This window comes from Chiloscyllium punctatum, chromosome 45 (assembly GCF_047496795.1).
Source record: "Chiloscyllium punctatum isolate Juve2018m chromosome 45, sChiPun1.3, whole genome shotgun sequence".
NCBI lineage: Eukaryota > Metazoa > Chordata > Chondrichthyes > Orectolobiformes > Hemiscylliidae > Chiloscyllium > Chiloscyllium punctatum.
In genome coordinates this window covers 51326387-51352879 of record NC_092783.1, presented here as the reverse complement: position 1 = coordinate 51352879, position 26493 = coordinate 51326387, and the positions used below count along the sequence as shown (strand labels likewise).

The 26493-nt window shown below is 43.8% G+C and overlaps 1 protein-coding gene across 3 annotated transcripts in view; it reads right to left on the bottom strand.

Moving 5' to 3' along the window:
• Positions 1–26493, bottom strand: part of LOC140467418 (solute carrier family 26 member 9-like) — a 112934-nt gene that overhangs the window by 31240 nt on the left and 55201 nt on the right. For all 3 annotated transcript variants that reach the window (XM_072563761.1, XM_072563760.1, XM_072563759.1), the window contains exons 9-14: positions 24486–24633; positions 23183–23296; positions 17515–17592; positions 13968–14063; positions 11353–11459; positions 503–572 (exon numbers count right to left, since the gene is read on the bottom strand). In XM_072563761.1, coding sequence (XP_072419862.1) covers positions 503–572; positions 11353–11459; positions 13968–14063; positions 17515–17592; positions 23183–23296; positions 24486–24633 — 613 coding nt within the window. The remainder of the gene's footprint in view (positions 1–502; positions 573–11352; positions 11460–13967; positions 14064–17514; positions 17593–23182; positions 23297–24485; positions 24634–26493) is intronic.

Here is a 26493-nt window from a genome sequence, read left to right as displayed (position 1 = left end):
TCTGGATTTGTCATCTGTCTCTCCCAATAGCTTTAGTACCAATGTCTGGACAGTTAATCTAATTTAAACCTAATTCAATTAATTATATCTTGTTCAGACAAGAGCTCTTATTGTTAGGATTCTCTAGTGGTTGATCTTCTACAACTGTGAATCAAATATATCCATAGATCCAGACAAGTTCATAGGATTAGAGCGACAACAAACACAATATCAACTTGCAGCTTTCAACTGCACATTTCTTCAACTATAATTTCCAGGCTGGGGTGCATAACATACTGGCCAAACATGCTAGTTAGAGCACAATACTGATGTAACTAAATAACGTGTGTAACTGCAAAGTACAGTGCTTGCTGGAAAACTGAAATAAAAAAATACCAAAAATGCCTGAAATCTTAACTGTCTCTTTGCGTCCACAGCTGCTGCAGGACCTGCTGAGTATTTCCAACTTTATGCTTGTTCTAAGTAAATAATGCTTGCCTGTTGCTTTGATTAACATCCTTACCTTGTCATAGACCTTGGGATTTCTGTAAATGTCACTGGCTCCTATCTGTGCCACGAGATGGCCATTCCGACTGGGGAGAGAGGAACAGAGAGAAATGCATTAGCAGGAGAGTGTTTCAACTCTTCTGTAACATTTACATTAACAGGAACAACATTCTTGTCCCAGGCCCAAATACATTAATCATGTTTCTCTATAATAAGTCTCATGCTTGTAAATCAAAAGGGCTTATGTTTAAACTACTTTAGGGAACATGTGCTTTACAACCAATAAAGTACTTTTAAAACATAACTATTGCTGTAACATAGGCAACATAGCAGCTAATATCTGTCCTGTTTCGCCCACGCTAGCGTTTGAGTCACAAGGTTCTGGTGCAAGTCTTACTCTCGGGTTTGAATGCATGTGTTAAGGTGAACAGTGAGGGAATTCACTTCTGTTGAATGTGCTGTCTTTTGCTTGATAATTTAAACTGAGTTTCCATCTACCTGATCAGGAAGATGTAAATGATCCCATGGCACTATGTCAATGAAGAGCAGGAGAGTTTTTCAGGTCAATATTTATTCCTCAACCCATATCACAAATAAAGAGCATCTGGTCGTTATCACATTGCTGTCAGTAGAAACTTCTGGTATGCAAATTTGTTGTCACGTTTCCTGAGTGCAGCAGTCACCATGCTTCAAAAGGTATTTTATTAGCTGTGAAAAGTTCAGATTTCACCCTGATCAAATGATCCTCCTTTACTGACTTGATATAGGCTGTTGAAAATTCCGACTGAATTTAAGTCTATGTGAGTTTAAATTGATTTTGCATGGTGCAGGCATCATAGCAAGGCTGGTGATGGCGAGCTATCGTTTTGAGCTACTGCAGTCCGTGTATTGTTTGACGTAACTTAGTGGACTGCAAGGCTATATTAGAGCGAAGACTCAATCGGGTTGGATTGAGACTGAAGTCATGAGTAGACCAGACTGGATAAGAATATCTGGCCCCTATTCATTCAGGATTTTTCTTTAAATTTAAAGACGTTATAGGAATAAAATAGCTGTGGTTAGTTCGTGTGGTTGTAAAACTACTGAATTTTAAAAAATTCAACTGGTCCATGGAAAATGAATGTAAAAAAACCTTAAGCTGCACAGTAGGATATGAACTCATGTTCCCTGAATTATCTGAATTGCTGAAGGGTAATCAGGGCTGGGTAATAACTACCGGATAAGCCAGTGAAGCCCACATTCCACGAATAAAAAAAAAGCTCAGATGTGGAATATTGGTTCAATGATTTAACCACTCCTGTGAACAGGGAGCTGGGGTGGGGGAGAGGGGAAGAGTGGACTTCTTGTTCAGGAGTAAAGACAGCAACTGCTCTTGTTTCCGGTGGAAAAGTTAATTGAGCAGGTTTGTCTGTGATGCCAGTCAATATTCCGGACTCATCCATTCCACAGCAGCAAGCTCCATCACTGCTACTCGAAACGACACAGATCTCCCAATATTGTTTCCGCAGGAACATGCTTTTGCCAGTCACTGCTTTTGCTGCACATGGCACCATTCACTCAGAAGTTTCCTATGTATGGTGCAATTCTCCCCAGTGTTTTACCTGTCCATCACAGATTTACCCCATATGGTACAGATCCCCCTGTATTTCTCTGAAATATATTTTTGTATTTTTTCAATATGTCACACAGCATTCCCTCTAATATTTATATGGTACAATTGCCCACGGAACGTTTCCCGTTAACATGGTACAGTTTCCTCCACTATTTTTCTACCATATAGCACAGTTCCCCTCAGTACTTTTCCTATTTATGGTACCACTCCCCCTTGTATTTTTCTACTACATTGTGCAGTTCCTCTCAGTACAGAAGCTCCCCAGCGCTTTTCCTCTATCTATAGCACAGTTCGCCCTAGTACGTTCCCTATATATGGTACAGTACACCCCCAGAACTTTTCCGATACATGGTACAGCATCCCCCTGCATTTGTTTTGCCATGTAGTACAGCTCCCTCCAGAATTTGTTTTCACTGTGTGCCCAACTCCCCCCAACATTTTTTCTTCACATGGTCAGCTCCCTCCAGTATTTTTCCGCAGGTAAGGTTAAGTACATTGTTTTTGCCATACACCACACAGTTCCCCACCCTGCTATGCATGACACATTCCTTCAAGTACTTCTGCAGGGAAACAAAACTGGAGCAAAGTTAAAAGAAAAGAGGTTAAGGTTGCAAGCAATGAAATCTTCCTGCTGAGATTTTATAATGCAGTAAAATAGCTTTCAAGCAGTAAGCTACTTTTCACTGCCTGTAACACCATTGGAGGGTTGCATGAAGGAATTAGTTACATCTGTGGAATCATGAGGGAAGCAGTTAGGAGTCTGATTAGAAAACATAAGAGCCCAGATCCTGGCCACACAGTCCCTTTGCTATTTCCTTCTGTTTCTTCATGTTGAACATAGTTTTCCTCTCTAGCAGAAGAATTCTAAAGATAAAAGGACATTAGAATTCCACACAAGACAAAAGTCACCAGATTCTCATTTCAAAATCATCCCGAAGCCACTTGGCCCAATTATGTCTATCAGCTTCTTTGGAAGAGATCTCAAATTAGTCCCACTCTCTCCATAGTCCTGCAATTTTTTTCAGATACAGTTCCAATATCCTTTTGAAATTACTATGGAATCTCAGTCACCTGCTCTAGTTCTATCAGACCTGCCAGTGTGTGTGTGTGTGTGTGTGAGACAGACAGACAGACAGACAGATAACTGGTAGTGGATCACCCCACCTCAGGCGAGGGAAGAGGTTGAGAAGGAGAAACCTTCTTGGTAACCTCAGCTGGAGTGGGAATTGTACCCACACTGTCAGCATCACTCTGCATTGCAGCCATTGAGCAAACCAACTCTCATTTAGGAAAGTGACACCTCTCTGGGTTCAAGGAGCAAACAAATCTTCTAACTTTCCTTCTGGTTTTTTTTGCTAATTATCTGTTGTTTGCCAAAATATCCTTTCTTACCAAGTCTCAATAAATCTTAGGATGGTGTGGAATAATCTGGCTGTTTAGTAGTTTACTGGGACCAACAAGTTAGCTGAGGTTTCTTTCCAAAGCCAATGAAAACAAAATGTATGAGTTCTCGGATCAAGCTGATATTTTTTCAGCTTGTTACCTGGTTGCCATTACTTTGCATTTTATTTTAAAGATGCAAGCTTTTGAAGAAATAGTTTCTTGATCCTACAGGTCACCAGAAGGATTAAGTAAACAAAGAGGAATTTTTAAAACTTCAGATGAGGTCAGGGAACCGAGACAAACATTTAATTATTCTGATATTGCCTTTGAGACTGCTTTAAAAATAAAAGCACCTGTTTTACACTCTTCATTTATTTTGATTTCTGAAGTATTCATTTCATGCAAAAACAGAAGTTAAAACAGCAGGCAAAACTGTTATGAAAAGCTTTATTTTTGTGAAGTTAAAAAAAAATCACCAGATCAGCTATTGAAAAGAATGAAGGAAAATTCAGAAGAACCAAGATCCAGAGGGAACTGATTCAACTGTAAACCTTGTGTGCTGTTTGCTTCTGCAGGGCATTACCTAAGTGGGTGGCACGGAGGCACAGTGGTTAGCACTGCTGCCTCACAGCGTGAGAGACCTGGGTTCAATTCCTGCCTCAGGCGACTGACTGTGTGGAGTTTGCACATTTGCCCCGTGTCTGCGTGGGTTTGCTCCGGTTTCCTCATACAATCCAAAAATGTGCAGGTTAGGTGAATTGGCCATACTAAATTGCCTGTAGTGTGGGGGAATGGGTCTGGGTGGGGGCAGGTCAGTGTGGACTTGTTGGGCCGAAGGGTCTGTGTCCACGCTGTAAGTAATCTAATCTAATTTCATTTCTTTTCATAGTACTTGATTCAAGCACAGATTATTCAGTTTTTAAGCATATCGATAAATATAGAAGAATATGTCTTCAGTTTCCAATATATCCCAACCCAATTGAGGTCATAGTGCAAACTCAGGGCGTTTGGTTGATTCCCAGTGGGGGTCATCTGTATGATTATCCTCCACTGACTAAAAGTTGACCATTGTTCTTCCTTGAGAATTCCGGGGAAGACTGGTGTTTCGAGTTGCTCAGAGAAGCCAGTGGTGGGTTCCCTTCTTTAGCTGCTGTATTGGCGATTTGGGACAATTGAATAGGTTGCTAGAAGGGCAGTTAAAGGACAACGATGTTGGTCCAGGTGTAGAGTTGAAATTGGAGGTGGAAGGTTGTGTGTAATGTTGCCCAATGTAATTTGCTTAAGGATATGAGTGGAGCGGTTGTGTTTATTTTCATTTGACCATGGCGATGCATAGGTAATTAAGAACATAGGGGCTGGATGATCATACAGGCTTCAGAGCTGATCTCCAATTCAGCCAGCTCATGGCTGCTGTGTATCTTCATTTAAATACCTAGTTTGGCTCCATGTCAAAAGTCATAGAATCATAGAGATGTACAGCACGGAAACAGACCCTTCGGTCCAACTTCTGGATTAGTGGTGCTGGAAGAGCACAGCAGTTCAGGCAGCATCCGAGTAGCTTCGAAATCGACGTTTCGGACAAAAGCCCTTCATCAGGAATAAAGGCAGTGAGCCTGAAGCGTGGAGAGATAAGCTAGAGGAGGGTGGGGGTGGGGAGAAAGTAGCATAGAGTACAATGGGTGAGTGGGGGAGGGGATGAAGGTGATAGGTCAAGGAGGAGAGGGTGGAGTGGATAGGTGGAAAAGGAGATAGGCAGGTAGGACAAGTCCGGACAAGTCATGGGGACAGTTCCTGACCTGGAAGTTTAGAACTAGGGTGAGGTGGAGGAAGGGGAAATGAGGAAACTGTTGAAGTCCACATTGATGCCCTGGGGTTGAAGTGTTCCGGGGCGGAAGATGAGGCGTTCTTCCTCCAGGCGTCTGGTGGTGAGGGAGCGGCGGTGAAGGAGGTCCAGGACCTCCATGTCTTCGGCAGAGTGGGAGGGGGAGTTGAAATGTTGGGCCACGGGGCGGTTTGGTTGATTGGTGCGGGTGTCCTGGAGATGTTCCCTAAAGTGCTCTGCTAGGAGGCGCCCAGTCTCCCAAATGTAGAGGAGACTGCATCGGGAGCATGGATACAATAAATGATATTAGTGGATGTGCAAGTAAAACTTTGATGGATGTGGAAGGCTCCTTTAGGGCCTTGGATAGAGGTGAGGGAGGAGGTGTGGGCGCAGGTTTTACAGTTCCTGCGGTGGCAGGGGAAAGTGCCAGGATTAGAGGGTGGGTTGTTTGGGGGCGTGGACCTGACCAGGTAGTCGCGGAGGGAACGGTCTTTGCGGAAGGCGGAAAGGGGTGGGGAGGGAAATATATCCCTGGTAGTGGGGTCTGTTTGGAGGTGGCGGAAATGTCGGCGGATGATTTGGTTTATGCGAAGGTTGGTGGGGTGGAAGGTGAGCACCAGGGGCGTTCTGTCCTTGTTACGGTTGGAGGGGTGGGGTCTGAGGGCGGAGGTGCGGGATGTAGATGAGATGCGTTGGAAGCCATCTTTAACCACGTGGGAAGGGAAATTGCAGTCTCTAAAGAAGGAGGCCATCTGGTGTGTTCTGTGGTGGAACTGGTCCTCCTGGGAGCAGATCCGGCGGAGGAGGAGGAATTGGGAATACGGGATGGCATTTTTGCAAGAGTTAGGGTGGGAAGAGGTGTAATCCAGGTAGCTGTGGGAGTCGGTGAGTTTGTAAAAAATGTCAGTGTCAAGTCGGTCATCATTAATGGAGATGGAGAGGTCCAGGAAGGGGAGGGAGGTGTCAGAGATGGTTCAGGTAAATTGAAGGTCAGGGTGGAATGTGTTGGTGAAGTTGATGAATTGCTCAACTTCCTCGCGGGAGCACGAGGTGGCGCCAATGCAGTCATCAATGTAGCGGAGGAAGAGGTGGGGAGTGGTGCTGGTGTAATTACGGAAGATCGACTGTTCTATGTTGCCAACAAAGAGACAGGCATAGCTGGGGCCCATACGTGTGCCCATGGCTACCCCTTTGGTCTGGAGGAAGTGGGAGAATTCAAAGGAGAAATTGTTCAGGGTGAGGACCAGTTTGGCCAAACGAATGAGAGTGTCGGTGGAAGGGTACTGTTGGGGACGTCTGGAGAGGAATAAACGGAGGGCTTGGAGGCCCTGGTCATGGTGGATGGAGGTGTAGTGGGATTGGATATCCATGGTGAAGATGAGGCATTGGAGGCCAGGGAAATGGAAGTCTTGGAGGAGGTGGAGGGCGTGGGTGGTGTCTCAAATGTATGTGGGGAGTTCCTGGACTAGGGGGGATAGGACAGTGTCGAGGTAGGTAGAGATGAGTTCAGTGGGGCTGGAGCATGCTGAAACAATAGGTTGGCCAGGGTGGTCAGGCTTGTGGATCTTGGGGAAGAGGTAGAACCGGATGGTGCGGGATTCCCGGACTATGAGGTTGGAAGCTGTGGGTGGGAGATCTCCTGAGGTGATGAGGTTCTGTATGGTCTGGGAGATGATGGTTTGGTGATGGGGGGTGGTGCCTCCTAGCAGAGCGCTTTAGCGAACACCTCCGTGACACCCACACCAATCAACCACACCACCCCGTGGCCCAACATTTCAACTCCCCCTCCCACTCTGCCAAGGACATGGAGGTCCTGGGCCTCCTTCACCGCCGCTCCCTCACCACCAGACGCCTGGAGGAAGAACGCCTCATCTTCCGCCCCGGAACACTTCAACCCCAGGGCATCAATGTGGACTTCAACAGTTTCCTCATTTCCCCTTCCCCCACCTCACCCTAATTCCAGCTCAGGAACTGTCCCCATGACTTGTCCAGACTTGTCCTACCTGCCTATCTCCTTTTCCACCTATCCACTCCACCCTCTCCTCCTTGACCTATCACCTTCATCCCCTCCCCCACTCACCCATTGTACTCTATGCTACTTTCTCCCCACCCCCACCCTCCTCTAGCTTATCTCTCCACGCTTCAGGCTCACTGCCTTTATTCCTGATGAAGGGCTTTTGCCAGAAACGTCGATTTCGAAGCTCCTTGGATGCTGCCTGAACTGCTGTGCTCTTTCAGCACCACTAATCCAGAATCTGGTTTCCAGCATCTGCAGTCATTGTTTTTACCTTCGGCCCAACTTGTCCATGCTGACCAGATATCGTAACTTAATTTAGTCCCATTTGCCAGCACTTGGTCCATATCCCTCTAAACCCTTCCTATTCATATACTATCCAGATGCCTTATAAATATTGCAATTTTACTAGCCTCCACCACCTCCCTTAGGCAAAAGTGAGTACTAAAAATGCTGGAAACCAGAGTCTAGATTAGAGTGGTACTGGAAAAGCACAGCAGGTGAGGCAGCATCTGAGGAGCAGGAGAATCGACATTTCGGGCAAAAGCTCTTCATCAGGAATAAAGGCAGGGAGCCTCGAGGGTGGAGAGATAAATGGGAGGGGGGTGGGGCTGCGGAAAAGGTAGCAAAGAGTACAATAGGTGAATGGGGGTTGGGAGGAAAGTGATAGGTCAGAGAGGAGGGTAGAGCAGATAGATGGGAAGGAAGATTAGCAGGTAGGACAGGTCATGAGGATGGTGCTGAGCTGGAAGGTTGGAACAGGGGTAAGGTGGGGGAGGGGACATGAGGAAACTGGTGAAGTCCACATTGATGCTCTGGGGTTGAAGTGTTCCGAGGCAGAAGATGAGGCGTTCTTCCTCCAGGCGTCGGGTGGTGAGAGAGTTGGGGTGGAGGAGGCCCATGACCTGCATGTCCTTGGCAGAGTGGGAGGGGGAGTTGAAATGTTGGGCCACAGGGTGGTGGGGTTGATTGGTGTGTGTGTCCCAGAGATGTTCGCTAAAGCGCTCTACAAGAAGGTGTCCAGTCTCCCCGATGTAGAGAAGACTGCATCGGGAGCAACAGATACAATAAATGATCTCCCGGGCAACTCATTCCATACACACTCCACCCTTTATGTGAAAAAGTTGCCTCTTAGCTCCCATTTAAATAGTTTTTTTAGGCAATAGGTGTTGGCACTGCAGAGGTTGGAGTGTATTATTTCCCCCTTCTAATTTAATCCCCTTCCTCTTCCCCTATGTTTCCTTTCAGTTCTTGTTACACTGCCTCTCATGGACAGTGCTTGTTAACTACTCCTTTAATTGGAAATGTCGGCAGCAAATAATTCAACTTGGTTTTATTAAAAGAAAATAATCATGGCCTTGAGATTTACAATTCAAGCTCCAACCTCAAAAGTATGTTTTAAGGGAGTGTGTTCCAAGTTCTCACTACCTCTTATCTGCAAAAGTGCGTCGTGACCTTACCCCTGAATGGTCTTTAATGTTAAGGTTGCCCCCGAAGGCCCCTGGAATGAGCTTCCAATCTCACATCAGCGCCATCACTCAGATTTCCAGTTTCTATCTCAGGAACACTCCTGTCCCATCTCATCTGCTGATGAAATCCTCATTCATGCCTTTGTTACCTCAGGCCTCGACTATTCCAATGTTCTCCTGGCCTGGTCTCTACTCTCTAACTGGAGGCCATCCGAAACTCTTGTACTCGAGCCTATCATCAGCCCTGCGCTTGCTCAGTTACATTGGACTCTCATCGTTCTTTTGAATGCCCTCTGTGAGCTTGCCGTTCTCTATCAATGTCATTTCTTCCCATCCAACATTCTGACCTCTGATTTTGACTCTGCCATTCCTGATTCCCTGACCTTATTGTTTCAGTATTGTCAACCGTGCCTTAAGTGTCGCTCCTACAAACTCTGGAATTCCTTCCCTACATCTCTTCCATGTTCTATGTCACTTTCCTCCATTTATGCACTCTTCAAAGCCCATATCTTTGAAAAAAACTTTTGATAATTTGATCTAATCTCTCCTTAAGTGGCCCAGTGTGGTATTTTGTTTTCTAACGTTTCCTGTGTAGCACTCTGGGACATTTAATATTAAAGTTATTGATGCTATGAGCATAATTGTTGCTGCTGTTTGTCTGGATTCACTAACCAGAAGAAATAATTTCTCATTGATGATGCTATCTGCTTTGTGCTCAATTCTCCTTCTCAGGATGAACTAAAGGGGCCTGCTGATAATTTCACTGACAGGCTAAACCTAAAAGGGGTTCTCTTGCATTAGTCATCTAAACAGTATTTGACTAGAGAACCAAGTCCTTTCAAATATCCAGCTAATTTTCCAGCTCTTTCTACATATGTTTTACTTCCTATGTTAGGGATTCCATTAAGGGATGAACTAGAGGTGGCTAGATAGTTTAGCTGGTTATGGAATTTGGAATTCGCTGGCTGGTCCAACATATGTTTCCCATTCTCAATTGCCCGGGAAAAGGAGATGGTAAGTTGCCTTCTTGGACATTTGCAGTCCTTTGAGTGTAGGGACACTCACAGTGCTATCAGGAAGGGACTTAGGAATTTGATCCTGCAACAGTGATGGAATGATGATAGATACTGTGTGGCTTGAAGAGAAACTTGCAGATTGAGCTGTTCCCATGTATCCACTGCCCTTGTCCTTCTAGATGATAGAGATTTGGGTTTAGAAGGTTCAATTGGAGGAGACTTGGTAGATTTCCGCAGTGCATCTTGTCGATGATACACACTGCTGTGTGCCAGTGATGAAGGGAATATTAAAGATAGTGAATGATATGCCCAAGAGGTCAGCTGTGTTGTCCTGTGTTCTATCACACTCCTGACTTATGCCTTGTAGATGATGGAAAGACAGGAGCTAGATTCCTAGACTTTGACCTGCACTTGGAGCTTAGCATTTGTATGGCTGATCCAGTTCAGTTCCTGATAAATGGCAATCCCTAAAATATTGACAGTGTGCAATATAGAATAACAGAATGGTGTAGGGTCAATCGTTATTAGCTGTAGTAGCTTTTGAAGAGCTGCTGCCTTGCTTTGGCCCCTGTTTGATATGAAGTAGTGTCCCTCAAGTTGCATAACCACCTCTCTCTTTCTCTCTACCAGGGCAAATGATCCCTCATACACCATGGCTAATTACCAAGCAGTAAAGCCAGATGTTTCCAGCAGTCATTTCTGGTTAAGAACATAAAAAACAAGAGTAGGCACTCAGGAAAAATGACGAATGTGGTATGAATAACTTGAATACTTCAAAATTCCATTTCATGATAGAATAGAATCCCTGCAATGTGGAAGGAAGCCATTCAGCCCATCAAGTCCACACCACTCCTCCAAAGAGTATTCCACCCAGACCCACCCCATCCCTGTTACCCTGCATTTTCCACGGCCAATCGATTTAAACTGCATATCTTTGGACTGTGCGAGGAAACTGGAGCATCCGGAAGAAACCCCATACAGGCCCAGGAAGAATTACATTATTACATTACAGTGTGGAAACAGGCCCTTCGGCCCAACAAGTCCACACCGACCTGCCGAAGCACAACCCCCCCATACCCCTACATTTACCCCTTACCTAACACTACGGGCAATTCAGCATGGCCAATTCACCTAACCTGCACATCTTTGGACTATGGGAGGAAACCGCAGCACCCGGAGGAAACCCACGCAGACACGGGGAGAACGTGCCAACTCCACACAGTCAGTTGCCTGAGGCGGGAATTGAACCCGGGTCTCTGGCGCTGTGAGGCAGCAGTGCTAACCACTGTGCCACCGTGCTGCCCACAATTCAGGCACAGGTGAGGCAGCAGTACCAACCATTGGATGACCATGCCACCCCGAAACAATCAAAGTGTTTAAAAGAGCGCAAAGCCAAGTTACTACAACAACATTTGGCTCCCACAGTAACTACACATCTCACATTTGTACATGTATTTGCTTCAGATGTCCAAGACTTTCATTGTGAGATTCAGACCTGAGTGTGCTTTCCTGATTGCATTATACAGCAGCGCTGAAGGGAAGGTACTTACAATTGTGTCTGGAAGACGACAACCAATGCTGAGAATCCAACTCCAACAGCCACACCATAGGGCAAACCGAGCAGAAATGCTGACAGGAAACTCACTATCCACACACACTGAGGGGTAAAGAGAGAACAGGTGATGAGGAAAGAAGCAAATGGTCACCACAGAAAAAAAAATGGATATTTTAACTCTGTCAACAGAACTAGGGAACACAGTTTAAGGATACAGGGAAAGCCTGGGTAGTTCGAATGGGGATGAGGAGGGTACAATAGTTAGAATGGAAATGAGGAGGGTGGGTAGTTCGAACGGGGATGAGGAGGGTGAGGTGGTTAGAACGGGGATGAGGAGGGTGAGGTGGTTAGAACGGGGATGAGGAGGGTGGGGTACTTAGAATAGGGAAAAGGAGGGTGGGGTAGCTAGAATGGAGATGAGGAGAGTGGGGTAGTTAGAACGGGGATGAGGAGGGTGAGGTGGTTAGAATGGGGATGAGGAGGGTGAGGTGGTTAGAACAGGGTTGTGGAGGGTGAATTAGCTAGAACGGGGATGTGGAGGGTGGGGTAGTTAGAACGGGGATGAGGAGGATAGGGTAGTTCGAACAGGGATGTGGAGGGTGAGGTGATTAGAATGGGGATGAGGAGGGTGGGGTAGTTAGAACAGGGATGTGGAGGGTGAGGTGGTTAGAACGGGGATGTGGAGGGTGAGGTAGTTAGAACAGGGATGTGGAGGGTGAGGTGGTTAGAACAGGGATGTGGAGGGTGAGGTGGTTAGAACAGGGATGTGGAGGGTGAGGTAGTTAGAACGGGGATGAGGAGGGTGGGGTAGTTCGAACAGGGATGTGGAGGGTGAGGTGATTAGAATGGGGATGAGGAGGGTGGGGTAGTTAGAACAGGGATGTGGAGGGTGAGGTGGTTAGAATGGGGATGTGGAGGGTGAGGTTAGAACGGGGATGAGGAGGGTGGGGTAGTTAGAACGGGGATGAGGAGGGTGGGGTAGTTAGAATGGGGATGAGGAGGGTGGGGTAGTTAGAATGGGGATGTGGAGGGTGAGGTAGTTAGAACGGGGATGAGGAGGGTGAGGTGGTTAGAACGGGGATGAGGAGGGTGGGGTAGTTAGAATGGGGATTTGGACAGGTTTCTTCACTTTGAGAGTGGTGAGCTTGTGGAAGTCCGTGCCACAGAAAGTGATTGAATATTTTCAGCAAAGAGTTAGATTTAGTTTGTTGGGTTGAAGGGATTGAAGAATATGGGGAGAAAGCTGCAACAAGGTCCTGAATTAGATGATCACCGTAATCATACTGAATGGCAGAGCAGGTTTGAAGGACCAAATGACCTTCTCCTGCTCCTCTTTCCTATTGCTTAACAGCACTTTGAAAATGAAGAATCTGGAAACCAGTAAGAGTGACCTAAGCAACCACTTGGAATTTTTGATGCAGTTGCATACCTCCTGCACTTTCATGTGAGCTTCTGAGTTTTCCCAAGCCTTATCCCTACCACAGTTGCCTTACCACAACTATTTGCCTCCCCCACATTGTTTTTCTGTGCTCCTGTCTAACTTTGCCTGCTTACTCATGCTTGGTGTTCAGTTCAACGAGTTGTAGCTGCCCTTGTCCACCTCACCGTGTTTCTCTTTTTCACATGTGGTAGCTGCTGACAGTTAGCTATTCAGCTTTGAAAGGCACCACTGTTCAGGCTGATAGTATTCCTACCCAGTGTCTAAACCTCCCTAGCATGAGTCGCTGTGTAGCAATCAATAACACAGCTGATTTATTGTTTCCATATCTCTGTACCATCATTCAGCCCCACAACAATTCAAGAATCCCACACTCTTCCAATTTTGGTCTCTTTTGCGTCCCCAATTTTAATTGCTTCGCCCCTGATGGATGTGTCTTCAACTGTCCAGGCTGTAGATGTTGGAGTCTTCTTCCTACTTGTCTCCACCTCTCCATTTCTCTCACTTCCTTCAAGGATGTCTCTGTGACCAAACTCTTTGATAACCTGTCCCAATTGATCCCTTGTTCAAATCCATTCCAAATTTTGTCTGGTAACTTACCTGTGAAACACCTTGGAGTATTTTACAATGTAAGTAAAACAATCTAAATTCATGATGTTGTGGCTGTGATGGTCAGGTAACTTTGTGTAGGTCTGGATTCAAGCCTGGGTTGTGGGATGAATTGTTCAGTACTGTATTGTCAGTGTGGGAGGAGTCGAAAATTGTGGCGCTGGAAAAGCACAGCAGGTCAGACAGCATTCGAGGAGCAAGAGAGTCGATGTTTCCGGCATTAGCCCTTCATCAGGAATGTGTGGTGAGAAAGGGGGCTGAGAGATAAATGGGGGATGAGGCTGGGGGGAAGGTAGCTGGGGAGGCAAAACTGGATGCAGATGGGGGTATTGTTGGTGCACTTAGTAAATGAACACTATAATTAGATATCTTTAGAACTTGGTGTATCTCTGTTGTTGCAGTTTTCAAAATGCATGTAAAAAGGCCTGAATTTCTAAATCACTTGTTAGAAAGAGGGTACTGGGAGCTGCATATTCAAGCCTATGTTGTCCATATGTGTCTTGACACACTGCAGCCAACACGTTATGTATTTTTGATGCTCATAATAAACAAATCCCACTTACACAGTCCAATTTGCTTTTCTTCCACAGGTAATAGGGGTCTGTGACCTGCAATAAAGTGTTTTTCAGGTTCACAGCGATCAATGCTCCCAGCACAGCCTAGAAATAAAGCAAAGCACATTTCATACATTTGAATAATGACAAAAGCTGCTGTTTTTTAAAACCAAATGGATAATGCAATATGGATAATCGAACTGTATACTGGAGTAACCCCTTGTTTTCTGCATGCTACTGATGTCTATTTAAAATAGTCAAACTCTTTTATGTCCCGGTTTCCTTGTGTAAGCTTTGATCCACTTTAAATTCTGTAGATACACATGGAAGAAGGAGGCCATTTGGTTCATCCTGCTGCAAGAGGTTGATTGCTCCAGAGTTTGTGAATGCTATCTTCTACCCAGAGGCTAATCTAGGTATTAGTCACTGTTGTTTGGTATTTTTGTATCTGTTGCCTGTTCTCTGTGCTGTTAACCAGACTGCCAAACTCAACGCCTCATACTATCCACAAGGTCATTTTTCCCTTTGTCAGAGCTGAGGGGATTCCTAACCTGCTCAGTGATGCTATTGTCCGTGGAAGGATCAGGCAAAACACAGTAATCAGTGGTTATCAGCAGTGCTCACTTGACTCGCACAACACAACTGATGTTCAATGAGGAAAGATGCACATTTGTGGCATCTGAGATTGACTTTTCTAGGTGACGACAACCGGATTGAAACACATGCACAGCAATATCAAACCATTCATGTGCTTCAGACCCTGTCACAGTTCAAAGAGTTGGAAGTGACCCTGTGTGCTGTCAATATTTATCATAAGTTCATTTCTAAATAGGCAGAGATCATGGAGCCTCTTCAAAAGCGATTGTATAAAGAAGCACAATGGCAATGGATAATCTCTCCACAAATAGTGCTTGACACACTAAGATGAAGATAGCATCTCCATCAGTCACCCACTTCAAGCTACATGGGGAATGTGTCACAACAGGAACACGAGGAAATGCAATTGGAACTGTACTCTCACTTTACATTGAAGAAAATGAGTGACCTATTGTTTTGCATCATATCAGCAGTAGGAAATGAATACAACTACTCTGCTGGAAAGCAGCAAACTCCAAAGTTGCTTCTATTCTTGTGAACATTGATACAACAATGGTTGAACTTTCACTCTCCTCATCGATCATCAAACAGTGACTACATTGCTCACTCTATCAAGATCTGATCATTGACCCCGTGCATCTATGGATGGCTAGATCATCTTCATCAGCCAAAGTTTGAAGATGAGTATCTTGCGGATTCACATAGCTGCCATAATGAGGACAAGATACTGTAGATGAGCGGAAATTTGAACACAAACACAATGAACGTTGGAGAAACTCAGCAAGTCTGGCAGCAGGCTTAGATGTACTGCTACCACAGACGGTATGTATGATAGCAAAGTGATTTGAGATGTTGATTGTGAGACACTATAGTAAAAACAGACCAGGGTACTTTGAAGTTAATGATCATGGTGATCCCAATGAGTCAGTGTGATCATCGCTTCATCAAGATTCTCATGCAGAACCACAACCTTAGGGTTTGTGGATCTCAGCACTGCCATCAGTTACATGCGTAGCTCAAAGACTATTTCCGTTCTTGAGAAAACAAAGACATTGAACCAAAACAATGCCTCAATGAATATATAAATGTATGTTGTTTGGAATAGTTGAATTTCAAATTAGGTTTTTTTTTTCTAAGGCAGAAGCCATTAACACGCTTGCCTTCATTACTCAGATCTTTAAGTATAGGAATTGGGACATCAAGTTGACGTTGCCCTGGGCTTTGGTGAGGCCCCTTCTGGACTACTATGTCCAGTTCTGGTCGCCCTGTTAAAGGAAGAATATTATTAAACTGGATAGGGTTCCGAAAAGATTTACCAGGATGATGCTGGGGATGCAGGGTTAGAGATATGAAAAAAGACTGGAAAGGCTGGGACTCTTTCACTGGGGTGTAGGATTTTGAGATGTGACTTTATTGAGGGTTATAAAATCATGGGGGGCACAGATAAGATGGTTGACAAGAGTATTTTCCCTAGGGTGGGGAAGTTCAAAAATAGGGGGCATATTTTTAAGATGAGGGGAGAAACATTTAAAAAGGACATGAGGGGCAACTTTCTTACATAGAGAGTGATTCGTGTGTGGAATGAACTGCCAGAGGAAGTTGTGGTTGCAGGTTCAGTTACAATGTTTAAAAGGCATTGGATAAGTTCATGAATGGAAGGGTTTAGAGGGATATGTGCCAAGCGTAGGTGGTAGTAGTTTAGTTTGGAGATATGGATGGCATGGGCTGGAGGATGTGTTTCCGTGCTGTATGACTGTATAACAGATATGTTCATAGAATCCCTACATTATGGAAACAGGCCCTTTGGACCAACAAGTCCACACAGACCCTCTGAAGAGTAACCCATCCCCCTACCCTATAACTCTACATTTACCCCTGACTAATGCGCATCCCTGAACACTAAAGGCCAATTCACCTAACCTGCACATCTTTGGATTGTGGGAGAAAACCAGAGCAAACCCACACAGACACAGGGAGAACATGCAAACTCCACACAGACAGTCGCCCAAGGCAGGAATCGAGCCCGGGTCCCTGGTGCTTTGAGGCAGCAGTGCTAACTACCAAGCCACTGTGCTGCTCAGTTGTTCAGTATTTGGTAACTGTTGACAGTTCTAGTGCTATGTGCTGTTAGTTAAGCCTATTGGGTGTAGTTTACAGAAAAAAGAGAGAAACCAAATGCAGGTTCGGAGCTGGTGACTGCAGAATTTTTTAAAAAGCTTTTTATAATCAAATCCCGTTCACACATAGGTACAAATAAACCCCTAGTTTTTTTTGTCAAGTTAGCACCTAGGTCATCTTGCACTCTGATAATTATCCTCCAGTAATGTCAAGTATTAACTTGAACTTGTGCTCAGGATTATCCTTTCTTCATTTGTCCATGCGATATGGACACTGCTGGCAAAGCTAGCATTTTTTGTGTGTTCCTGATTGCCCTTGAGATGGTGGTGGCGACCTGTCTTTTCAGTTTTATTTCACTGGCAGGACATTCACCGATGAGCTCAGGAAGTTGTAAGTGGAAGCCTCACTGTGGAATATTTGTACCCCTGAAAATACAGCCTGATTTATGTCATCTTACAGGTATGCCCTCTTTCTGCATAAACGCATAATTGAGGCAAACAGTAAGGAAGTACTGCAGTGTCAGAAATGCCATCTTTTGTATGAGATGCTAAATTGATGTCTTTCCCTTTGGTTACAGTAAAGGGTGACATGGATTTATTTGAAAGATGATAATGAACCTTTTCCAATGTCCTGTTCATCGGTTATCCCTCAACTTGACCAGTTAAGTATCACATTGAAATTTGTGGTACATTGGTCATAGCTCCTTATGTTACAATTGTGATCTTCACCTTAAAAGTAATGAATGTGCAGTGAGGCACTTTGGAGTTTTGAAAGACATAAAATACGTCACAGAAATGCAAGTTAGTTCTTGCTATGTATCATTCCGTGAAAAACCTCTTACCTTTGGAAGTGGCTCCAAATATGTTCCTAAAGCCAGGAGTACCACTAAGACCACAGTCGCGACGCATAGACTTGCAAACTGGAATGAAGAGATGACACATCATATCACAATGTCTAATCTGAAGGCCTCCAGCAAAAGATAAATATTTGCAGTATGTTCTCATTAACAGTGATGATTTCAATAAACGTCTATGTCAAAGGGTTGATCCAGACAGCAGCAGACATCCAAAAGCCAGGCAGTGTACAGGTTACCTTAAAGCCAGCAATTGGTCTCTTTTATATTCATCAAGTTTTAACATTGGCATGAGTGACTGCTCAATTAGATCTGAGCTCCAAGAATACACTATAAGGAAATCGTATGTTTCTGCAAACACACACACACACACAAAAATTGACTTAATTCAGGTCTTAATCAGTGCATTGAAAAATGGATCAATATGTTCATAAGAAACAGCAACAGAGAGAAGTTAAAGACAAAAAAAAAACAAAGCCTTATAAATCATAAAGATGGATTTGGGGATGCTGTAAGTGTCAGGAAGAACTCAAAAGCTTATCCTCAGAATCAGAGAGAGGAGTGAGCAAGTATTTAGTGGCTTGTGAGCACGCCAGTGGTGCTGCTTCACTGCATAATGTGAATACTCCAGCTAAATCATTCTGGGCTACTGCATGGAGGGGACAGAGTTCCTCCCCAATAAGATAACAATGAGTCCTCTATTCCTCTCACAATGCGATGGCTCCCTTTATCAAGGTGTGGGTGGTCACTTACATTGTACTATGCTGACCCCCGGGGGTCTAAGCTCCGAGCTTGACCGGCTGATGAGCCTTGCTTCGAAATGACAGCTTCTTCTGAGGCAAGTCGCTTTCCTTTAGTGGTCAGAGTATTGAGTACAGGAGTTGGGAGGTCGTATTGCAGCTGTACAGGACATTGGTTAGGCCACTGTTGGAATATTGCGTGCAATTCTGGTCTCCTTCCTATCAGAAAGATGTTGTGAAACTTGAAAGGGTTCAGAAAAGATTTACAAGGATGTTGCCAGGGTTGGAGAATTTGAGCTACAGAGAGAGGCTGAACAGGCTGGGGCTGTTTTTCCTGGAGCGTCGGAGGCTGAGGGGTGACCTTATAGAGGTTTACAAAATTATGAGAGGCATGGATAGGGTAAATAGACAAAGTCTTTTCCTTGGGGTCGGGGAGTCCAGAACTACACGGCATAGGTTTAGGGTGAGAGGGGAAAGATATAAAAGAGACCTAAGGGGCAACTTTTTCACACAGAGGGTGGTACGTGTATGGAATGAGCTGCCAGAGGAAGTGGTGTAGGCTGGTACAATTGCAACATTTAAGAGGCATTTGGATGAGTATATGAATAGGAAGGGTTTGGAGGGATATGGGTGCTGGCAGGTGGAACTAGATTGGGTTGGGATATCTGGTCGGCATGGAAGGGTTGGACCGAAGGGTCTGTTTCCATGCTGTACATCTCTATGACTCTATGACTAAAAGTCACACCTTTGGGAGTCCCCACCTCTGACGCACAGCTCTTTGTGCTTGTTGACTTTAGGAGTGAATGGGTATCTAACCCTACAAGGTGTTATAGGCAACTCAGATGTCAGGTCAGGACTCACAGTATCTGGAGTGTTCTGGTCTGAGTTTGCAAACATTCCTGCATCTGTTACACTGGCAAAGCTCCATAAAAGTCTGTGGTTTTGGCTTTTGCTTGGGAACTTTGCAAGACAGGCATGACCAATTGGAAAAATGGGCACATACCCACTTGCCAGGAATCCTGCCTTTTCACTGATTCCTTTTAATGATCTGAACATTGGGAAAGCTGTGAATCAGATAAGGGCTAAGTCCCTATGTGTCCCCTAAGTGACTAATGTGTTTTGCTGTAAAGTTATTAATCGACATGAATTTACGAAGAAACTGAACTGTGTTCCAATCCTGAGAGCGTGATTGAAGAGGATTTTATACAGTTCTCTCCAGGTATTGAACCACTAGTACCTGGTATCACATGAAAACAAAATCATAAGAACTAATTAAACTGACAAACTGTATTCTGTCGAGAAACCTGGAAACACTGTTCATGATTCTTCAAACAAGCTAACAAGAAACTCACACTGAGCAAGCTTTCATTATTATTCTTCCATGGAATGTTGACATTGCTGGTAATGCCAGCATTTATTGCCAATCCCCAATTACTCAGGAGAAGATGTTGATGAGCTACTTTCTTGGACAGCTGGAGATCCCAAAATTATAGTGGTGCTAGGGAAGGAATTTTTACTCAGTTTGTTAGAATCAAATGGCTTAATAGAACTTTTCAGAAGGCAGCTAGACGTTACCATGGGTCTAGAATTACATGCAGGCCAGCCAATGTAAGAAGCATATATTTCCTCTAGTGAAGGACATTAATGAACTAGGTGTTTTTTCACAACAATCTATTCAATTCATGATCAGCATTATTGAGATTCATATTTTTTGGAAAAAAAATCATCAAATATAAATTGTCTGGCTGCCACAGTGGTATTTGAACTTATGCCTTTTTTCACTTGTCTGAATAATTAGACCACTAACATGAACACAATATGAACATTCCCATAGCTGTTTCTGTCGCATGATTTGGAGAGAGCATTCACTTCCTGTAAACCCCTACACATCCAATGAGCTGAGATATAAACTAACAAAGGAGAGGGTAAAATGCCTCTATGTATGGATAAGAACACTGTGCCATTCTGTCGTGTTTGTAATGAGATCAGCCAGGTGGACCTCATAGAATCTGAGTTCTCTGATTGGGGCTGTTAATCTGGTCCAATCAGGGAGCCTTGGGCTACCAGATAAAAAGATGAGTCCCCTTCACTGTTTTGATCACACAGCATTGCCCTGTGGTTTGAAGGGCAGTGCTTGTCACTGGCCACTTGGGTGTTTTTCCTGTCTTCCTGGTGGTGGAAATTGAATAAAGATTCGTACACTTTGTGTCTTTCACTGTGTCTCACACCTGCACACACACACCATGGGTGCTGGGGAAAAATAAGCACTACCGCAGTTAGGCGGTAGTGTGGGGGTTTTAAAAAAGAAAAAAAAAGAAAAAAAAAATTAAAAAAAAAAAAAGATGAGTCCCCTTCACTGTTTTGATCACACAGCATTGCCCTGTGGTTTGAAGGGCAGTGCTTGTCACTGGCCACTCGGGTGTTTTTCATATCTTCCTGGTGGTGGAAATTGAATAAAGATTTGTGCACTTTGTGTCCTTTCACTGTGTCTCACACCTGCACACACACACCAAGGAAAAAAAAAACAAAAGAAAAAGAAAAATATAAATATACATGGTTTTGATCACACAGCATTGCCCTGTGGTTTGAAGGGCAGTGTTTGTCACTAGCCACTCGGGTGTAAAAAAAAATATATATAAAAAAAAAGAGTGAGTCAGCATTGCCCTTTTAAAAAAAAAAGATGAGTCCTCTTCACTGTTTTGATCGCACAGCATTGCCCTTTGATGTGAAGGGCAGTGCTTGTCACTGGCCACTCGGGTGTTTTTCATATCTTCCTGGTGGTGGAAATCGAATAAAGATTTGTGCACCTTGTGGTTCTCACTGTGTCTCACATCTACACACACACACACCATGGGTGCTGGGGGAAAAATAAGCACTACCGCAGTTAGGCGGTCGTGTGGGGGTAAGAAAATAAAAAGAAAAAAAAGGTAAAAAGATGAGTGATGGATGGGTGGTTTGCTGGGTTGCCTGGGGTGTGATATATTGTTCAGTTTATCAGACTGTTTGTACGTGATTGTGTCTACTGTTTCCTTTATGATATAATAAGGTGGAATTTGAGGTTTGTCCTCTTTTCGCTGTGAACTGGTTGTATGGTGTGGTTTGAGTCTGGCTTTGCCGTTCCTTTCCCCTGTAAATTGCTGTTTCTTGTAAACTGCTGTTCATTGTTAACTGTTTGTTTGTACTGTTTAATAAAATAAAAAGAAATAAGAAGAGGAGTGTCAGCCATTCCGCACATTGATAGCTGATTCTGAAGAGGCAGCACTAGAGTCAAGAACTATGCATGTGTAAATAAAGGGTGACTTGGTGACAGGATACCAGACTCTGCAGATCCATTTCACATTCAACTGGCAAAGACCACACGGTTTTTATTGAAACGTTCCTGTTGTTTATCCATACACATTTATCTTACCTATCAGGGTACTGCAATCAATAGATAGCTGGACATTGAATGGGAAAGACTCCATCTTCAATGACAGGCCTATTCCTCCAGGTCCCAGCACTAAGCCAGACTGCTTGCGAAGTACACTCAGTGCACTGAAATGTGATGCACTGGTTGAGTTCAAGTATTAAATTGTTACACCTGTCCCTGAGTGGAGCTTTGTCAAATGAAATTTTCAAGATGGAAATCAATTGATTTTTGCTAGGTAAGGAAACAAAAGATATGATATGTCCAAAGAAAGGGACAAAGACTTGAACGACAGATGCTGAATGACTTACCCCTGTTCTTGATTCTAAATTTCCTTCACTAGATGATTTGTCTTGAGGCCAGTTCAGTTCTGCATTCCCTCCACCCCCATGAGGGTCATCATGGACTGTTCCTTGATTTGTGGATAGCATTTACTCAGGACTATGGTTGTTCTGCCTTGGGTCTTTGTAAGAGTGAACAGGGCAATTTTCAACCTGTGGATCTTTGAGTGCATGGTACAGAACATCCTATGGAGTATTGGAATCTGGAGTGCAGAATTTACTTCCTCTTCCTTCTTTCTGTGCCACTGCTCTGCCTCTTCAGTCCAATATGGTGACTCAAAGTGGGATGCAGCTTGATGGGCAAGTTATCACCATTCGGAAAGAAAGGCAGCCAGTTTCTCCCAGTCATTATTGTCAATGCTGCCATGTTTCAAGGAAAATTTCAGGGGGTCTTTGATCATCTTGCTTGACCTTCACTGAAACTTTAGCCATTTAAGAATTGAGAAAACAAACCTGACAGAGGTGGCAAAGAAGATTTTTGACCATTCTGACTCAGTGACCCAATCCATTGAAATTGATTTTGCAGTGGATTTGGCTGAAAGTTTGTGAGGCTGACTTCAGGAAGGACACAAAGATGTGTTTGATTGTCCTCCCATTAAATCCAGATGGTGCTTCTGTATCATTACTAATGAAATTTCTTTCATATTCGTATGTGTCATTGATACATACCTAACCGGTGGGAAAGACTTCTACAAAGCTTCATCATCAAATACTTTGGCCAGATTGATGATTGCAGTGAAGACTTCCCTAGTGTTGTTCTAGACATTTTTATTGGATATTTCTCATAGCAAAGACCATGTCGGAGATTGCTGCAAAAGGTCTAAAGCCACATTGTGTCTCAGGGAGCATTTATTCCGGAGAGTTGTCCTAATTGGCTATCAGACATGGATAAGCATCTACTTGAATCTGCAGGAGGTGGGAAACATATACCATGAAGGATTTTTGTTTGCCATCATGAATTATATAAATGACCATGAAATCCTACATTGTGGAACAGGTGTGATAAATGGATAAGCTACAGGAACGTATCAATGTCAGTAAACTGTTAAGTTTTCACAATTTAAACGGAAGTGATATGCTTATATGTGCAAGAGGCTCTTCAGTCTTTACTTTTCCAGTTAGATCCATACCTTCAGTAGCAATAGCAGCAACGGAATTAGTAAATTTACCTGTGAGCTTCCACCACCTCCTTCTATGGCCAAAGTCACCGACAATGCACAACAAATAACATGGATACGGAAGAATGATCCAAAAAAGTTACCAAAACCTAGTGCCAACATTTCCTGGAATACAGAAAAGCAGAAATTATGGCAGCAGCGAGGAAGATTGGAATCATGAAAGTTTATGTTACTATAATAGAATATTGGTAGATGCTGCTGTAATCGGAGAGTGTCTCAGAACTATTGACATCTGCCCAGCCATCAGATCTTACTGGATGGAAGTTGATCAAAATTCCTTTGTAATTGGGCCTTCCTTTGACAGGAGAGATTGGTTATCCAGTTCTCATACAAGTAAAGGAGGACTGTAGGACTGGCTGCTCTCTCATTAGTGAGAGAGAATAGTGGTAAGTTTAACATGAGAATCAACACATGTCAGGCACTATATGCCCATCTCCAGGCCAATGTACATCCCCATTCCCCCATTGTAGTGGAAATTGAGGACATTCGGAAATGGTCTCCTTTACCCACGAATAACAAGGCTTTTAACCATCCTAATTGGCTGATTTCCTCGTGAGAGCAGGCAACCTTGCTGGATCTCTGCCCACTGACCCCAAAATAGTTAGCACTGGGAATGGTTTCTGGAAAATGGCAACCCTTCCAATAGTGGTATTTGTGGATCCCTGTTTACCTCTGTTCCTGACCTCAGTGGGACCTGAATGTTCTGCCCATAGTTTCAGTAATTAGGATCAAGGAATAGAGGAAGATTCCTTTCCAACTTTATTCAGCTAGAGAAGAAAGGCAAGGGTAAAAGGATGAACCTTTATTTAATGATAGTACCAAGGTGGAAGTGTAATGAAAAAGTGGACTAATTAAAGGTCTGAGACACAGGCTTGGCTAAGGAATCATAAGATGCACTTGGCATGAGAGCATGAAAACAATGGTTAATATTTTCTTCAATCATGTGTTATTTTCTAGCTCCAACAGGCAACCTATCAAGCTGATGAGGTGGGATAAGGTTGGCCAGTTAGCTGAATTACTGAGCTAATTTGGATTGTTAGTTAGTTGCTCTTGAAGGTATTTGAGGTCATTCATGATCGAAAGCTCTTGAGATTAATACCAGATTATACACCCTGATTTTATCATTATAAAATCCACAGCCACAAAATGTTCATTTTCCGGAAGACTTAACAGATTGGCAGTAGTGCTATAGTAATAACGTTCTGAAATAAAATAGTTTACTAATGCTGCAGTTAGAACATTACAGTAGATTTTTCAAAGACCATCCTTGATGTACATGTGACAAGTTTCATACCTGGTTTGCACTGACAGTGTAGGTATGCCTGGAGGAGATTGTCCTTCCCACAGCTAGATTAATGACATATCCAACAATAGCAAGAGAGAACGCAGGTCCGACCATATCACCCCACAGATTGACCAGAGGAGCTTCTGGAGGAGGCAGCCTTGGAGACAAAAATATGCCAATATTTACTAATGTTGCCTGAATGACTTGGGAAGACATTCCATTGGGAAATAGTGGATTACTTGGAGAAATCCCAATGAAATCACATTAAAAATCTGAACTTTCTTCGTTTGGCCAGCAATGTGGAAAGTTGAACGTTGTCTCAAAGTGTCATTTGAAAGATTTGTTTTCCCCTCCCTTGCTCTTGAGAAGGTGATGGTGAGTCACCTTTCTTGAATTAATGCCGTCCTTGTTCTGCAATTGATACGACCAGGAGAAAGTGAGGACTGCAGATGCTGGAGAGTTGGAATCATAAAATGTGGTGCTGGAAAAGCACAGCGAGTCAGACAGCATCCGAGGAGCAGGAGAGTCAACATTTTGGGCATGAGCCCGACTGAGTGGCTTACTAGGGCCATTTTAGGGCAGTTAACAGTGAACCACATTGCTGTATGTCTAGAGACATATTGGAGGAAGTGAGGACTACAGCTGTTGGACATCAGAGCTGAGAGTGTAGTGCTGGAACAGCACAGCAGATCAGGCAGCATCTGAGGACCAGGGGAATTGATGTTTTGGACAAGAGTCCTTCATTAGGAATGAGGCACATACAGACCTGATCACGTAAGGACAACTGACTTCTGTCCACAAGCAGAGTTTTTGCACAATTCCAGCAGGTTCCTGGTCACAATTACTGAGACCAGCTAAAACAATTCTAGTTTAATCAATTTAAAGGTCACTAACTCTCCTGGAGAGATGTGAACCCCTGCCTTCAGAACATTGGTTTAGTAACAATACTACAATGTCACTGCTCCTCTTATCTTAGGTCTTGGGTTTTATTTTTGAACTAAAATATAAACAGGAGCTTTCCTGTATCAGTTGGGAGATAAAGCTGTCAACAGAATGTTGTCAGGGCTGTCATTATTGCCAAGTTGTAGTGCAGGGAACAAGGGAAAGAATCACAGAATTCCTACAATTAGGAAGCAGGCTATTCAGTCCACAAACAGTATCTCATCCAGACCCATCTCCACCCCTGCATTTCCCATGGCTAATCCACTGAACCTGTACAGCTTTCAACTGTGAGAGGAAAGACACAAACAAAGGGAGAACGTGCAAACTCCACACAAACAATTGCCCGAGGCTTAAACCAAACCCAGGTTCCTGGCACTGTGAGGCAACAGTGCTAACCACTGAGCCACCTCACCACCCTAAGAGGCCAGACTGTGCCATACTTAGTACTTCTTGTTTAGGCAAGGTATGGTTCCATCTCGGACTTGCCAGGATATGTGACAGGTTCCTTTCAAGATAAAATAAATTAGTACTCTAGATACGCTCCAGCTAACAAAACCATTGAAGCCTCGTTATCGTCAGTTGGAGTTCAGATGCAGGTTAGATCTCAAAAATAAAGAGACCCGTGACTGAAAACCAGTGCTAATGGAATAGTTCATTCCAGATTACTACTAGAATATAACTGAAAACGAGTTATCCTTCCCGGAGCTAAAGTTTTTTTTAGGTCAAATTCACTTCGATGTAGAAACAGAATGTTTATCTGTTATGGAAGTTGCATTTAGCATTGTACAGACTGGGAATACTTTATAAAAAGAATAAGAACCTATAAGGTTGTTTTTGACTGGCACAGGAGTGGACAGCAAAGAAGGTCACCTCAGATTACAACAGGATCTTGATCAGATGGGCCACTAACCTGAGGAGTGGCAGATGGAGTTTAATTTAGATAAATGTGAGGTGTTGCGTTTTGGCAAAACAAATCTTAGCAGGACTTATATAGATAATGGTAAGGTCCTAGGGAGTGTTGCAAAACAAAGAGACCTTGGAGTGCAGGTTCATAGTTCCTTGAAAGTGGAGTTGC